This window comes from Mustela putorius, unplaced genomic scaffold, assembly GCF_011764305.1.
Source record: "Mustela putorius furo isolate JIRA1106 unplaced genomic scaffold, ASM1176430v1.1 tig00000135_pilon_pilon_pilon, whole genome shotgun sequence".
Lineage (NCBI taxonomy): Eukaryota > Metazoa > Chordata > Mammalia > Carnivora > Mustelidae > Mustela > Mustela putorius.
In genome coordinates this window covers 6,957,499-6,975,220 of record NW_025421292.1, presented here as the reverse complement: position 1 = coordinate 6,975,220, position 17,722 = coordinate 6,957,499, and the positions used below count along the sequence as shown (strand labels likewise).

At 41.8% G+C, this 17,722-nt stretch overlaps 1 protein-coding gene across 3 annotated transcripts in view; it reads left to right on the top strand.

The window, feature by feature from the left end:
* The first annotated feature begins 13,771 nt into the window (after positions 1-13,771).
* KCNQ5 (potassium voltage-gated channel subfamily Q member 5) overlaps positions 13,772-17,722 on the top strand; it is a 553,330-nt gene continuing 549,379 nt past the window's right edge. The window contains exon 1 of one of the 3 annotated variants that reach the window (XM_045074791.1): positions 13,772-15,577. In XM_045074791.1, the coding sequence (XP_044930726.1) occupies positions 15,174-15,577 (404 nt within the window). In that variant the 5' untranslated portion in view covers positions 13,772-15,173. The remainder of the gene's footprint in view (positions 15,578-17,722) is intronic. The other 2 variants (XM_045074792.1, XM_045074793.1) reach the window with 2 other exon arrangements.

The following is a 17,722-nucleotide window of genomic DNA, read 5'->3' as shown; positions in this document are numbered from 1 at the left end:
TGGGATCGAGCCCCGCATCAGGCTCTCTGCTCAGCAGAGAGCCTGCTTCCTCCTCTCTCTGCTTGCCTCCCTGCCTACTTGTGATCTCTCTCTCTGTCAAATAAATAAATAAAATATAAAAAAAAATAAATAAATAAACTCTGGTGTTCATTCATATTGTACTGTTTCCTCCTGTGTTTGTGATTTTGACAGTGGGCTCCCGTTCTTTGGAATGTCATCTGCAGTATTCACTGAAACCTCACTTTAGAGTGGATAGCATTTTTGCATTTGTTTTTTCCAAGTTACTGAGGAAACTAACAACCTGGGACATCTTTAAGTGGAAGTACCACTAATAGCCTTTTTGAACTACCTGGATGATATAATTTTATTTTGCAAATGCTTCTGAACTGATTTGTTAAAATTATTGGGAAAACCTCCTTTCCCATAAATACCCACTGCCAAGTTGTAAGACAAGTAATTTTTCTTGTTGTCTTCTTCCAGTTATTCCTTTAGTTGGAGATTTAGCCTGCTGAAAGTCTATGCTGGGATAATCATCTATTAAACCTCCCACCTTGAGGGGGCACCTAGGTGGCTCAGTTAGTTAAGGGTCTGCCTGCCTTCAGCTCAGGTCATGATCTCAGGGTCCTGGGATAGAGACCCACGTTGGGCTCCTTGCTCAGCAGGGAGCCTTCTTCTCCCTCTGCCTGCTGCTGCTCCTGCTTATATTCTCTCTTTGACAAATAAAAAGTAAACCTCCGACCTTGAGTGGTTTTGCCTCCTGCCAGTATGTCTTCAACACCAACATTCTGTGAAAATTGAATTTCAAGTTCACTTGAATTTGGCAAATATTTTTAATAAATAACTATCTGAATAACCTATAATGCCTATGTCTGAGGATAACATTAAAATTCTTGTGTTTCTTTAACATTTTGATCACCTACATTGTCAATTTGTGTTGTTTCAGTTTAACTTGCATTTGAATTCATGGGAATGCCTCAAGAATTTGTTCTGCATAGAGTCTGGGATCTCTAACAGCACCATGAGTGAGTTTTTCTTCTCCTGGAAAGGAGATGAAATAAAATTCAGAGAGGATGTGGAGAAAAGAGAATCCTCTTACACTGTTGGTGGGAATGCAGGTTGGTGCAGCCACTTTGGAGAACAGTGTGGAGATTCCTTGAGAAATTAAAAATAGAGCTTTCCTATGACCCTGCAATTGCACTACTGGGTATTTACCCCAAAGATACAGATGGAGTGAAAAGAAGGGCCATCTGTACCCCAATGTTTATAGCAGCAATGGCCACGGTCGCCTAACTGTGTAAAGAACCAAGATGCCCTTCAACAGACGAATGGATAAGGAAGATGTGGTCCTTATACACTATGGAGTATTACGCCTCCATCAGAAAGGATGAATACCCAACTTTTGTAGCAACATGGACGTGACTGGAAGAGATTATGCTGAGTGAAATAAGTCAAGCAGAGAGAGTCAATTATCATATGGTTTCACTTATTTGTGGAGCATAACAAATAACATGGAGGACATAGGGAGATGGAGAGGAGAAGGGAGTTGAGGGAAATTGGAAGGGGAGCTGAACCATGAGAGAATATGGACTCTGAAAAACAACCTGAGGGTTTTGAAGGGGCGGAGGGTGGGAGGTTGGGGGAGCCAGGTGGTGGGTATTAAGGAGGGGATGTATTGCATGGAACACTGGGTGTGGTGCCAAAACAATGAATTCTGTTATGCTGAAAAGAAATTAAAAAAAAATTCAGTTTCTTGTAACCTCTCAGAAGACAAAGAACAAATGATGTCATCAAACTCCCTGTTAAATCTTTCTGTTGTATGTTTATCTTTGAAATTACATTTGTTTGCAATTTATGTTTCTATAAAATGATAGATACAAATAAGCATTTCAGTGTCCCAAATGAGTTAAGAAATTTGTGTTTGGAGCTTTTGTGTAAACTTATATGGAATTAGATAAAGCTATATAACCTGCATTTTTATTTATTCCAATGCAGTCAAGAGAGAATGTCACAAAGCGCCCTGAAATCTGAATCAATTGACGATTCATTTATTCCTCAACTCTTTTACTACCTCTCTCATGTTGGTCCTGTGGTAGAAGCAGGATGATATATTAATTTTTAGGTATAAATAATTCTGAAACCGCTTTAACCTTTTAGAATATTGCTGAGATAGCCATACTTATTTGTTGACCATTCCCTGTTATTGCATACATTGAAAAATTTTATTTTAAATGGGAAAATACTTTTCCTAGGAATAACTAGCATCATTTCTCCAGGCATATACTAAAACCTAAAATTCTAAATATAGAAGCAAATGGTATATAGTCCAATGTGTATTACTGAATGACAGCAAAACTCCCCACCTCAATATTTTCTAAGACTGGCTTTAAAAGTATGTCTAAAGCAGGTTTTCTCAGAACCTTGGGATTTGGGTAGGATAATCCAGTTGGAACCATCTATGCATTGTAGGATATTTGGCAGCATCTCTGGGTGTTCAAATCTTAGTTTTACCAATTCATGGGCTTTATGGTGACCATAGGCCTTCCTGTCTTAATAAATGTTATCAAGGGGGCGCCTGGGTGGCTCAGTGGGTTAAAGCCTCTGCTTTCAGCTCAGGTCATGATCCCAGGGTCCTGGGATCGAGCCCCGCATCAGGCTCTCTGCTCAGCGGGGAGCCTGCTTCCTCCTCTCTCTCTGCCTGCCTCTCTGCCTACTTGTGATCTCTGTCTGTCAAACAAATAAATAAAATCTTTTTTAAAAAAAATTAAAAAAAAAATAAATGTTATCAAGGTGTTCCTAACTTTAGCTTGAGAAATAGCATGGGCTGTTCCAGGGAGATCAAGAAATTCCTGCTGCTCCAAATATTCCCCATATGTCCAATACATTTCAGAGAATCCTTGCAAAATTCATTCCTTTAAGGGTGCCTGGGTGGCTCAGCAGGTTAAAGCCTCTGCCTTCAGCTCAGGTCGTGATCCCAGTGTACTAGAATCGAGCCCCACATCAGGCTCTCTGCTCGGCAGGGAGCCTGCTTCCTCCTCTCTCTGCCTGCTTCTCTGCCTACTTGTGATCTCTGCCTGTCAAATGAATAAATAAAATCTTTAATAAAAGTAATTCCTTTAAGAATTCAGTCCAAGGACTCATAATCAGATCCGTAAACTTTAGGTCCTTTTTTTTTTTTTTTTAAGATTTTATTTATTTATTTGACAGAGAGAAATTATAAGTAGACTGAGAGGCAGGCAGAGAGAGAGGGAAGCAGGCTCCCTGCTGAGCAGAGAGCCCAATGCGGGACTCAATCCCAGGACCCTGAGATCATGACCCGAGCGGAAGGCAGTGGCTTAACCCACTGAGCCACCCAGGTGCCCCTCATTTTTTTTTTTAATGAAATAGGTTTCATTCTTTGCATGCTGGCTGCCCAGTTTTCCTAACACCATTTATTAAAAATACTGTCTGACATATTTCAATTATATTCTCTATGACATATTCAATTAATATTTCAATTAGCATAATGCTCATAAAGTACATCCATTCATGTTGTCATAAATGACACAGTTTTATTTTTTATGGCTGAATAGAATCTCATTTTTATAATAATATATAATATTAACATATTATATATATTAAAGATATACACACACACACACACACATACATACACTCTGGCTGTGCTGAAGCTTTTTAGTATGTCATCTCATTTATTCTTGCTTTTGCTTTTGGGGTCAGATTCAGAAAATCATCATCAAAACCTATGTTGAGAAGATTACTACCCATGTTTTCTTCTAGATGGTTTATGGTTTTAGGTTTTTGTGCAAATTTTTAATTCATTTTGAGTTAACTTTTGTGAATGGTGTAAGGTAGTAGTTGTTTCATTTTTTTTCTTAATGAAGTGGGTTTCATTCTTTGCATGTTGGCTGCCCAGTTTTCCTAACACCATTTATTGAAAATACTGTCTTTTCCTCATTGTATATTCTTGGCTCCTTTATTGTTAATTGATTGGCCATATATGTGTGAGTTTATTTCTTGGCTCCCTATCCTGTTTCATTGATCTGTGTTGTCTGTTTTTATGCCAAAATGATAGTATTTTAATTATAACAGCTTTGTAATATAGTTTGAAATCAAGGAGTGTGATGCTCTAGCTTTCTCAAGATTGCTTTGGCTATTCAGAGTTTTCTACAGTTCCATACAAATTTTAGGATTATTTATTCTATTTCTTTGAAAAATGCCACTAGAATTTTGATGGGATTTGCATTAGACCTGTAGATTGTTTAGGGTGGTATGGGCATTTTAACAATGTTGATTCTTCAATCTATGAGCATAGAATATTTCTCCACTTACTTGTGTCTTCTTCAGTCTCTTTCATTAATGTATTGTCATTTTCAATATATAGGTCTTTTACCTCCTTGGTTAAATTTATTTTTAGTTATTTTATTTATTTTTTTAGCGCTAGTGTTGTATTTTAATGTCATCAACCGGGTGTCTGGGTGGCTCAGTCCGTTAAGCATCTGACTCTTGATAGCTCAGGTCTTGGTCTCAGGTATTTTATTCTTTTAAATTGTAAATGGGATTGTTTTCATTATTGTTCTTTCTGATAGTTTATTGGTGTATATAAACACAACATATTTTTGTATATTGATTTTGTATCCTACAACTTAAATGAATTTCTTTCTTAGTTCTAACAGTTTTTGTTGTAGTCTTTAGGATTTTGTAATATCATGTCATCTGCAAATAGAGTTTTACTTATTCCTTTTCAATCTGGATGCTTTTTATTTATTTTTTTTGCCAAATAAATACTATGGTGAATAAAAGTGGGTAGAATGGACATCCTTGTCTTGTTCCTGATCTTATAAGAAAGGCTTTCATCTTTTCACATTGAGTATGGTGTAAGCTGTGGGCTTGTCATATATGGCCTTTATTGTGTTGAGGAACATGTCCTCTTAACCCACTTTGTTGAGAGTTTTTACCATAAATTGATATTGAATTTTGTCAAATAGTTTTTCTGGATCTATTGAGTCATTTTGTCCTTCATTTTGTTAATGTGGTATATCACATTGATCGATTTGCAGATGTTAAACCATCCTTGCATCCCTGGAATAAATACCACTTGATCGCAGTATGTGATCCTTTAAATGTATTGTTGAGTTTAGCCTGCTAATATTTTGTTGAGAATTATTTTTATGTATGTTCATCAAAAATATTGGCCTGTAATTTTCTTTTCTTGTGGCATCCTTGTTTAGTTTTGTTACCAGGGTAATGCTGGCCTTATAAAATGAGTTTGGAAGAGTTCCATTCTTTTATATTTTTTGGAAAAGCTTGAGAAGGGTTGATATTAATTCTTCTTTGAATTTTTATATAATTCACCAGTGAAGGAATCTGGTCCTAGACTTTTGTTTATTGGGGAAGTTTTTTTTTTTTTTAAAGATTATTTATTTATTTATTTATTTGACAGAGAGAAATCACAAGTAGATGGAGAGGTAGGCAGAGAAAGAGGGAAGCAGGCTCCCTGCTGAGCAGAGAGCCCAATGCAGAACTCAATCCCAGGACCCTGAGATCACGACCTGAGCTGAAGTCAGCGGCTTAACCCACTGAGCCACCCAGGTGCCCCTATTGGGGAAGTTTTTGATTACTGATTCACTCTCCTTATTAATAATCACTCTGTTCAGATTTTCTACTTCATCATGTTTCAGTCTTGATAGATTGTATGCTTCTAGGAATTTATTCATTTTTTTCTAGGTTATCCAATTTGATGACATATAATTATTCATAGTAGTCTATTATGATCCTTTGTATTTCTGTGGTGTTATTTGTAGCATCTCCCTTTTCCTTTCTGATTTTATTTGAGTCCTATTTCTTTTTTTCTTGGTGAGCCTAGCTAAAAGCTTGGCAACTTTATCTTTTCAAAGAACCAGCTCTTAGCTCCACTGATCTTCTCTATTGTCTTTTTGTCTCTGTTTCATTTATTTCTGTCTTGCTTTTTGTTATTTCCTTCCTTCTAGTAACTTTGGGCTTTGTTTGTTCTTCTTTTTCTAGATCTTTGAGGTGTGAAGTTAGGTTGTTTCCTTTTGCATGGAATATCTTTTTTCATCCCTTTCACTTTCAGTCTTCAGTCTGTATATGCCCTTACATCTAAAGTGAGTCTGTTGTAGGCAGCATATAAGTTGTAGGATACAAAATCAATAAAATAAACTTATTTGACACAGAGAGAGAGAGAGAGAGAGAGAGAGAGAGAGTACAAGCAGGGGGATCGGCAGAGGGAGAAACAGACTCCCTGCTAAGCAGGGAGCCTGATGTGGGACTCCATCCCAGTATTCCGGGATCATGACCTGAGCCAAAGGCATCCACTTAACTGACTGAGTCACCCAGGTACCCCTAATCATAGTTACTTTTCATACTTCTCTCTTTTAACCTTCATAGTAACTTTATAATTGAATAATCCACTACCTTTACTATATATTTATCTTTACACTGAGATTTATTATTTCATATGTTTTCTTGTTATTAATTAGCACCCTTTCTTTTCAGCTTAAAGAAGTCCCTGTAACATTCCTTGTAAGGATAATTTAATGGTGATGAACTCCTTTAGTTTTTGCTTGTCATGTAAACTCCTTATCTCTTCTTCAACTTTGAATAATTTTATCTGGTAGAATACTCCTTGTTGGAATTTTTTCTTTTAGCACTTTGAATATATCATGCCACTACCTTCTGGCCTTCATAGCTTCTGCTAAAAAATTCAGCCTGTAGTCTTACAAAGTTTGCCTTGAACATCGCAAGTTCATATATCTATATGTGGTAAATTTCTTTTAAATGTTAAAAATTATAAAAGATAATATTTCAGAAAATTATTCAGCTATTATTTTCAAATTGTAGCCTAAGTAAAAAATTGAACCTAAGGTGAATCTTTTTTTTTTTTTTAAATATTTTATTTATTTATTTGACAGAGAGACAGAGCAAGAGTGGGAACACAAGCAGGGAGAGTGGGAGAGGGAGAAGCAGGCTTCCCACTGAACAGGGAGCCCGATGCGGTGCTCGATCCCAGGACCCTGGGATCATGACCCGAGCCGAAGGCAGACACTTAACCGACTGAGCCACCCAGGAGCCCCGAACCTAAGGTGAATCTTGATGTGCATGAATGTTAGTAGTAACAGTAGTTAGTATTTATTGACTATTAACTATGCTAAGGCCTTAATATAAGCTATTTCATCTAATCATCACAAAAGCCTTCTGATACACATGTTATTATCTCTCCTTTAAACAAAAAAATGAAAGAAAGAGAAATTAGTAAGTCAGCCGAAGCCAGGATCCCACAACTTAGAAATTTTTCCTGGGGTGCCTGGGTGGCTCAGTCAGTTAAGCATCTGACTCCTGATTTCAGCTCAGGTCATGATCTCAGGGTCCTGAGATCAAGCCCTGCATTGCTGAGCATGAAGCCTGTAAAGGATTCTTTCTCTCCATCTCCCTCTGCCCTTCCTTGCCCTGCTCACATGCTCTTGCTCAGCAAAAAAAAAAAAATAGAAAAAAAAAAAGTTTTTTTTTTCTAAGTCCTGAGCAGTTTTGAAGCAGTTTATTTGTAATTATTGTTCCATGTTTGATTCTTATCACCCAAAACGATATTGGGTCTTATTGGCCCCTCTTTCTTCCTTATTTTTAATCTTCCTATTCACTTCATGAACTATTAAACAATTTTCAACGCTGTCCCTCTTTTTCTTAATATGCTTCAGCCTTATTTACAAAATAACATGCAAAAACTCTGAAAACAAGCAACCCACCCTCTATTTATTGACCTTATTGCATCTCATCAAAATTTTATACCATAGCAGCAAAAAATTAAAAAGCAAAATAATTTGGTTGTAATCTCACTTTTCCTGTTTTTCAGGACACTTGCTTCTCACACACATTTACTCTTTACTTTGAAGATTTCTACACAAGGTCCAGCCTTTCTTTGTACCATTTTGATCCTAACCTTTTCCATAATCCAGGGTAGCTCTAGCCACAGAGGTACAGATCTCGGGATAACTATAACTTCAGGCCTATGAGCTCTGTCTTTCACTGGCTTTGTCCTTTTGCCCAAGTGGACCAGGAGTCTTACCATTTTGTATTCACAACTCAAAAAGCAGGATGTGTTACTCTCAGTAACCCAGCAAACAGGACTAGTCTTTAAGTCATTGGTGTTCAAAGAGAATTTTAACAGCCTTTTTAATACAATTATATTCAAAAGCCTCATCATAATAGAGAGTAACAAATCCTTAATGAAAACACCAGGAACTTGGATGCCCTGCTCCTAACCTGTCTGATGCCAACTCCTAATCTATCTGAAAGTTTGCAGTTTTCCCCTATAGCTCTGAGCAGCATGGTTTGAAAACTGTGTTGAATATTTAAGAAATATCAGCCTTTTAAATATATATAACTATATAACAATAACTAGATAGATAGATTTTCTTAGGTGATCTGGTCAATTCCTCAGCCTTTCCTTATAAATAAAATCAAACAAAAAATATATTCTTTATCCAACATGCATTTTCCTTCTAGGTGAAACTAAACATGAAAAAATGCATATTTATTAAATTGGACCTTTTGGTATATGTTAGAAATAAAAAAATGAAATAATGGTATATGTTAGAAATAAAAAATGATAGTTTTTATTTAAAATGTTATAAAAGTAATAAGTAGAATCAATAAAAATTGTCCAATTGTCCAAGTTGCCTCAGACCTCAAAATTGTCAGTAAAATATTGCCAGTCAAAATGGCAGCTCAGTTGTCCTTTCCAAATATCTGTTCAGAATCAGCCACAAGACCTATGGGAGTGGTGTAATGGCCATTCAAGTCTCACATGAGTTGACATTGTGTTTTGTTTAGAACCATCCTCAAACCCAAATCCCCTGTTTGCTGCTGCCTCTTTCTTATCCTATTCACTATCTCCACTCCCTTATCTCTGAATTCTTTCTCTGCCCACTCTGACCAAATTCCTATTTCTGAAGTTCCACAAGGATTTTCTTCAAATGATTTTCTTGTTGCCAAATCTAAAATCTTTGTCTTATTTGATCTCTTTCCAACTTTTCTCTCTTGAAGCTTCCTTTTTGGCTATGGTGGCATTGATTATCTATAGTCACTCCGCTTTCTCTGTTTCTATTTTCTTCTCTCTTGCTTTTCCATACCCTGACTGGCCCTAAATGATCATGCTCACAGCATTGGGTCCTCAGGCCTCTTCCTTTTTAAGCCAATCTGTTTTCTAAGGTAATTGATCCCAACATATAACTTATATATGTGTGTGTGTGTGTGTGTGTGTGTGTGTATACACACATATATATATACACACATATACACACACGCACACACACATACATACACATAGTCCTCACTGCCTTACTTCTCTGTCCTCCTCCTTCCAGTCTCACCTTTGAAAGCACCTTCGGCTCCAGTAGAATCCATCTGCTTGTTATTCTCAAAGCACAATCAGCTCTCTAGACTTCACATTTTCTCAAGTATTTTCTCTTTGAATAACATGCTTTCATGTCTTCACAGAAGTGCAGGTACTCCTCAAGACTTAGCTCAGCTATTGCATTCTTCAGGAAACCTTCTGTAGCTTCCATAACATCCTTTGCAAACCTCTGTGAACTCATCACCATGTTAGAGTAACTTGCCCGTTTATCCATTTCCCTGACTAGACCATGAACGTCATAAGATTAGGGACTGTTTATCATCTCTGTACGAATTCCAGCTAGCATAGCACCTGAAATTAATGATTGGTTGTTGAAAAAAGTTAAGTTTGGGGAGATTTCATAAAGGATGCCTTCTTTATTCCTCTTTGAAAAAGTCTTGGTAAAATGCAAGTGCCACTAGGGGGCACAGAATTATAACAGAATTTTCCAGTACACTAGCCTAAAGATGTTATCCTTTTGTATCAATCTCTTAACAGTTTCTAAATATATGGATCTTTAAAAGATCAAATAGCTATATTCAAATTACTTTCAGAAAGAAGAGCTTAAGTAGTTGGCTGAAAGTATTGCTGCCATTACTAATACGTCGGAAAAAAATGAAATCAGGCACTTTTATCACTCAAACACAACAGTTTTATGAATAAAAGTGAAGGTAGAATTAGGAAAAAGATCACAATGTAAATACAATGTCAAGAAATTGATACTACAAGATTAGTGACTGTTTTAAAATTTTCAGTAGAAAAGTTTCTATGAAAGGAAGCCCTTCTTACTGAAGGTATAGTGAAGAGGAATATTGAGGCTATTTCCATATTTAGAATAAAACCCCAAATCCTGTTTTAAAACAACTAATAGAAACTTGCCAGTACTTTTTTTTGGAAGGAGAAACTGTCAAAATTATTAACACACATTAGCCTAAGCTTTTTATTTCAAAAGTTGATATAGTTTAGCAGTTTAAAATCTAGCTTTTTGTTTTTCTATTAAATACCCATAAGTTTGGGTCCTGGCTCAACTACTGTTAGTTTTGAAAAAGTATTAACTTGTCTACACCTCAGTTTCTTCCCCTATAAATTGGATATGAGTGCAGTGCTTACTTGTGAGGCTATTGTCAGAATCAAATAAAACAATTCTTGTGAATCACAGTGCATAGTAACATCTGCTAAATATTATTTTTCTTTGACAGTGGTTTTTAGCAAATTATGTTAATAATTCCTAGGAAAACAAATTTTGATTAGTTGCGCCTTTTTGAGTCTTTCTCCTATTCTTTGTCTGCTCTCCTACCAGCCTCTCTTCATACTCACATAGAGTCCGCCTATAGCCTTTCTTCATCCTTGCAGCAGAAGCTTTCTGAAAGGGCTATACTCCGATCCATTGTGTAGGGCAGAGTTGGGTTCTCTACTGTGTTAGAATCTTCATGTACTCTGGCTAGGTACAGATGATCTCTGATGTTGCCTGGAGTTCTCTGATTAATTTCTGATTGTTGGAGAAACATTTTGAGAAGCTTAATGTCAAATCTATTACAGGTAAGAATACTTGATTGACTAGAAATGGTGCTGTGGTACACAATACATTTAATACATTTAAAATAATAAGAGGAAGTAACCAATGGTTATAATAAGATACCTAACAGTGCAATTATACTTGCTATGCTTATTGGGTTGGTTATGATCTGATAAGAAGGAAATAAAAGCTAAGGAAAATGATGGTATAGATGAAAGGGCATTCCAGTCAAGAGTTAGGGGACTTCACTTGTACCTCTAGGCTTCTAAGACAAATAGCTAAGCCTTGAGCAAGTCACTGAACAGCAGGCAAAAATGGATTTCTATTTCTTCCTCAGTAAATTTCCTTTTTGCTCTAAGGTTTGAGGATTCTACTTATAACTACTATGGTTGACGCAGGAATCTCACACTGGATCAAAGTGTATCCACATCACTAAAAAGTGGCATTTGTATCATTCACTAGCTGATATGAACCATGAACATGACTTGATGGGAAAGTATGTTGAGGGGGTTGGGCTGAGGCAAATGGAAAGTCATAAAGTCATAAAGAAAATGGAAACTCATAAAGAAAAAGGAAAGAGAGGATAGTAATGGGATCACAGGCATTTTGTGAGACCATTTCAGATCTAGTTGTTCTGTTTGAAAAGTCTTTCCTAGGCTCTTTTTTTTTTTTTTTTTAAGATTTTATTTATTTATTTGACAGGGAGAGATCACAAGGAGGCAGAGAGGCAGGCATAGAGAGAGGAAGGGAAGCAGGCTCTCCGTTGAGCAGAAAACCCAACGTGGGGCTCAATCCCAGGACCCTGGGATCATGACCTGAGCCGAAGGCAGAGGCTTTAACCCACTGAGCCACCCAGGTGCCCTTATCTCCTAGCTCTTGTATGGAATTTTCAATAGCGTTATTTCAGAGTACCCTTCAGAATTAAAATACAGTGGGCTAGAAAACACACTGAAATAAAATATTTCTGGTAACTACTTTCAGTCGAAACCATCTCCATATAGACTTCAGAGAATCCAAGTTTCTAAGGTCACAAATTTCAGGCAGGCATTTTACAATTTATAGAGATTGAATGGTTAAAAGCTAACCCACCTCCAAAGATTAGGGAAGGCTAATCAATTCACACTTTACACTAGGAATGAACATTTACCTTAGGAAAAAGTATTGTCTTTTGCCTTCTATCTCTCTTAATAATGCTCTAATGTAATTGTTATGCACAGAATATTCCCTATATTGTTCTACTTTGCACAATATGCCATCTTCTCTTCTGATATCTGGATTTTAATATTTCAGCAAAATAAAAAGCAGTTTCCTAGCAACATTTGTATTCAAAGGTACAAAAACAGAAAAAGCTTGATGACAATACTTTGTTTTCCCCACAGTTAATTCCTGTGTTTGGGGGAAATTAATAGGTAGTAAAGGAAGCAATGTACACACAGAAAATCTGGTAGAAGAGTCCTTGCAGCCTCACTTGGCTTTTCCTTCCAGAATATGCAAGGGCAGGAAGGTTAGGGCTTGTAACTAAATGCCTCTTTTCGGAATGGTAGCTGACAGACACATTGAAATAAAACCATGTACTCTTACGTACATAACTCAGTTGGAGATAAAGACTGCCTTCTTGATGGGATACTGAACTGGGAGGTGAAATTTCTGAATTCCCAGCAATCCTCTCATACTAACCTGCTGTGAACACTTGGGCAGGTCTCCTTCCCTGGGCTAGCTCTCTAACTGGAGGTTACCCTAGAAGATCCCACGGTGCAAACCACCAAGAAACCAGCTCTAAACAGCTACGTATCATTGGATCTGATTTTTTTTTTTTAAAAGTTTCATGTCATTTGCTTAATCAACATCACGTTTTCACTGATATTATTGCTGCATCACCAGGAAAATATCACTGGGAAATGAAGCAGCAGTTTCACTTTAGAAGAACCGTGTCCATGTTCCACCTTCCCAAAACTTCCTGCCTGGACGCAGGGCCCAGTTGCACCATTTGAAGTGGAAGTGATCCTGACCTAACCAGTGGTGGTGGTCAAAGTTTGCAAGAAGGAAAATCATTTGGTTAAGAGGAAATGGTTTTCATTTTCTTGCCTGCAGAATAGCCAAGAAATTCAAGTTTAAAGCGTGCACACGCGTCATTTTAAGTCTCTAGATCTTTCACCCTGAAAGTCCCTGCACAGAAACTCCGCGGGGAGTCTAAATATAGCAACAGCAAACTCCCCCCACCCTCAGCTAGGGTCTCGTGCTGTTTCAGGATTGGAGAGCTTGCTCCGAGGCGCTCTCTGCATCTGCCTCGAATAGCAGGGCACGGAGCAATCTCTCGCACCTCCACAGTGCGTGGGTGTGAAGTGTATTAGGAGAAAAAAAGAGAGTGACTCTGGGTATTGGTGCTGGGCGCACAGTCACGTGGCACCGCGGCCAGCTGCATCGAGCGACTCAGAGCTAGTGCCCGCCGCGGAGAGGCAGGGAGAGAAGGAGGGAGGGAAGCAGGGTCCTGCGGGTGACCGGGAGCCGACGTGAGGGCTTCACGCAAATAGCGATAACGATACAAAGTAAAAGTAACGCCTTTTAATGGAGCTGCTGCCCCAGGCAGAAAGGAGCTGCCGCGGGCGTGGGTGTGTGTGCTGGAGGGAATTGAGAGAGTATCTCTGAGGGGCGGAGACAGCTGAAATAAGACTTTGCTTTAGTATTGCCCCGGTTTCAGGCTTCTAGAAGGAAATCACTACTTGCTCTGGCTTTATGGTGGAACCTTAAGTTTTTCCTTCAGTTTAACTTGGTGGTTATTTTCTTTCGTATTTTGGTGAGGTGTGGTGGTGGTGGGGGGGGGGGGGGGGAGTCCACGCTGCTGGAAGAAGTTCCCAAGCCTGGTTTCCTTTCAGTTTCCCCTCACTGGCTGTGAGGTTTAACGCAGTGTTGCTGAAGGCCAGAGGCCGAAGCCAGTGGCACCGTGGCCTCCCTCCTCGCCAAGGGCGCGCACGCTTTGGGGCGCCAGAGTGTCAGAGGCGGTGGGAGACTCAGCCAGTCCTAAATCGCCACACGTCTCTCACGGTGTAAAGGTACAGCCTACAGAGGTGGCGTGAGGACCCCGAGAAGCTGGTGTCCTGGGCGCCCTGCCCCGCCACCACCCCCCCGGGATTTTTCTCCCAGACGCTGGGCCCGCCGTTGCCACCGCCGAGACTTAACAGTTTTATGACTTTTTCGGACTTCAATGGAAATTTCTTGACCAAGGGAACCCAGTTCGCTCTCCCACGCTTCGCGCCGCTGTCAGGCGGAGACCCGGGGCGACTCGTTAACCGCCCGCCGAGGAGCCACTTTGTAGTTTTTATGCTCTCTCCACCCTCCATCCCCCGGGCGAAGAAGGATGTCCAGTTACTCGAGGGCTGGCTACCTGATGCTGGGATGGAAAGTCACAGCCCGAAAGCTGGCGTGAGCCGCGCGGAGATGCCCGCTTCCCGCCTCTCCGGCTTGGGAGTCGTGTCCTGCGGGTCGGCACACTGAACTGGCAGGGACCCTCCAGCTGTGCGGGGATCCGAGCGCCACTGCCGGCAGCGTCGCCCCACGCGCCCGGGGAGCGGCTGGTACCTGCAGGGCAGGGCGGGCAGGGCAGGGCCGTTCCCGCTCACACCCCTTGCGCAAGGATGGCAGGACCTGGCGCGGCGTCGTAGCGGCCGGAGTGAGCAGAGAACTGCGTCTCCAGTTTCTCCTCAGGGCACGAGGCCGACTTACCTTAGGGACAGCTCCCAAGCCCCCGAGAGAACGAAACCAAAGTCGCTCCTAGGAGAGGGGCTTCCGAGCCTCTCAGGGGGAGGGGGCGGACGCAGTCTGGGCGTGGGGAATCTAGTGAGAGAAGAAAGGGGGAGCCTGGAGCTGGGTGTGCGCGCGTGGGAGCGCGCCTCGGAGCGCCCCGCACTCCGCTGGTCCAGCCCTGGGGGCACTTGAGGAGGAGGGAGTGATAGCTGCGGGAATAAGAGGGGACGAGAGAAACCCTCTCAAAGTGACGCCCCTAACAGGTTCTGATTTCGAATTTGGAGCTAAAGACTGCTAGAAATTGGGCCTCCTTCGCACACCCCTCTCCGCCCCCACCCCGAAGCCCCGGCAGTGTGCTGCCTGCTTGCTTCCCCGCCCCTATCTCGGAGGTCGCGGGCCGGCGGGCTCTCCGTCGGCCGCGGCTTCCTCCTCGAAACCCGCCCGCGCGCATGAGGCCGCTGCCCCCGCCACAGGCACTGGCGCCCCCCTCGCGGTGCCCGTGGTGATGCCATGCCCCGCCACCACGCGGGAGGAGAGGAGGGCGGCGCCGCCGGGCTCTGGGTGAAGAGCAGCGCGGCGGCGGCGGCGGGCGGGGGGCGCCTGGGCAGCGGCATGAAGGATGTGGAGTCGGGCCGGGGCAGGGTGCTGCTGAACTCAGCCGCCGCCAGGGGCGACGGCCTGCTGCTGCTGGGCACCCGCGCGGCCGCGCTTGGCGGCGGCGGCGGCAGCGGCGGCGGCCTGAAGGAGAGCCGCCGGGGCAAGCAGGGGGCCCGGATGAGCCTACTGGGGAAGCCGCTCTCCTACACCAGTAGCCAGAGCTGCCGGCGCAACGTCAAGTACCGGCGGGTGCAGAACTATCTCTACAACGTGCTGGAGAGACCCCGCGGCTGGGCGTTCATCTACCACGCGTTCGTGTGAGTACCCGCGGCCCCCGCGCGCCCCCCGCCGCGCCCGCTACAGGGGGTCTGTATGCCTGGCCCCCTGGGATGCGCTCCGCGCCCACGCCCTGGCCCGGCGCGCGCGCGTGCCCACACTCTCTCACACACTCGCGCGCGCACACGTGGTGGCTTTTATTTCTTTGCACGTGTTTATGGTCTTCCTCCTAGAGCCTTCCACCTCCCTCAGCCCCACCTCCTCCACCTCTACAGATTCAGCCGTCTCCCCGAACACACCCAATCAGCTGCCCCGCAGTTTTAGGCACGGAAGGCGAGAGCCAGGCAGACCTGGGACTCGGGCTGCGCGGATAATTGGGAGCGATTAGGTCCCGAGATACGTAAATTTCAACCGCGAGGGGCGCCCGGGAGCTGGGAAAAGCAAAGGGAGGACGTGCGCCGGTGTGAGGCTTGTGAGAGTGTATTGGAGAGGTTAGGAGGTGATGGCAGGGTTGGACGGGGTGGTGAGAGGAGAAACGGAGGGCTGGGTCCTCAGCCGGGGGCGGAGCTGGGGAAGTTGCTACTTGGTGGCGAGAGCAGCTAGGTTTTAAATGCGCCCGGAAACACGCCTCGCCACCACCTCCACCGCTAACGGAAAATCTGTCAGTGCGTGTAGCCCTTCCTGCCACAGAGGTGGCCAAAGTCTAGAAAAGGCGAGCTGGGCGGGGCGAGGTGATGCTCCCGCGCGGTGGCAGAGGCCAATGGTGAGCCTGGGGCTCAGGAACCCCGGGCAAAGTGCAATAGCAAACGCGCAAACGGGCCACCTGGGACAGGGATCAGCCAGTGGGTTAAGTAGGTAGGCATTTGTGCCTCTGAGTCAAAGTGTGTGTGTGTGTAAGTAGTGTAAGTAAGCCTTCGCTTCTTCATCTAGCAGAGAATGCTTAATGAGAAAATGATTGGAAGCAAATGTTTATTTTTCCCTTAGGCATTTAAAACCTTTCAGTGGCTTTAAAAGTTTACTACTGTTTTTCCCACAAAGTCCATTCATTCAGTCTCCTGTTAGAGTTAGGTTTATCTGGATGTTTTAAGGTAGTTTTTGATTCCGTTATATCCTGTCTAATTATTTCTTTTTTTTTTTTTCAAAAATTTTCATCTTTTTTTAGGTCTCCCCCCCCCCCACTTCTTTATGTTAAAATGAAATATAAAGACACCAGTCTTAGGAGATCTGTAGAGAAAAGTTGTAAGCATTCACTATTCCGTTCCTCGTTTCCTAGTAAAATAGGTTTTGAACACATGAACTAGGTTTCTTTTAGAAATGAGGCATGTCACCCAAACATAGCTTTCACCTGGAATGGAGGATTGGCCTCAACACCAGAAGCTCTTTTGAAATAACATGGAAGAAGGGGCTGGTTTTGTAAATAGGTGAACCTGGAATTTGACCACGTAGGAGTCAGGAAATTGGTGGAGTCTACAATCCGTGGGGCTCTGGTGTCTGGAAAATTTTACAGTCTTAGATTGATGTGAATATGTAGCATTAGGTAGAATATTCCAGCCAACTTTCCATCTTACAGTGTACACAAGGAGAACGTTGTGTAGCATCATTATTACATCAAGGGGCATATCTTTTACTATTCACATAATGTAAGATTCACGTTGATTTAGATGTTGTTACTATAATAAATGATAGGCATAGAGAAACACTACAGATTCTTTTCATGTTTGTCCTGATTTGATACATATAGAGTTGATACAAGTAATTAATCCTGTTCCCTATTGAGCCTGATAAATTATTTTAATGTCTCAAGATCTACTAAAGCATTTAGCAATAATCTATGCTCAGTTTGGCAGCAAAATATATACTGTACAGAGAATGACTTTTTTTTTTTTTTACAAGAGTATGCTCAGAATATTTGTAGGTTTGAGTTTATAATATGATGCCATTTGTGAGTTTTAATTTTTGGTATATTAGGCACTGTATATTTGGAGATAGAGGGAGCTTTTTAGCTGATGCTCATGCTTTGCATCTCCTAAGTTTTGCCCTTGAACATGAATGAGGATTTATTGTAATATAACATTTTCTTTTCAATATGAGGATGGTTTTTATGCCCTTACAGAATTTAAAATTTTTAACAAGTGATTTTTCAAAAGACTCAAGTTTAGATAATTCTCTGCTCACCAGCCTTTATC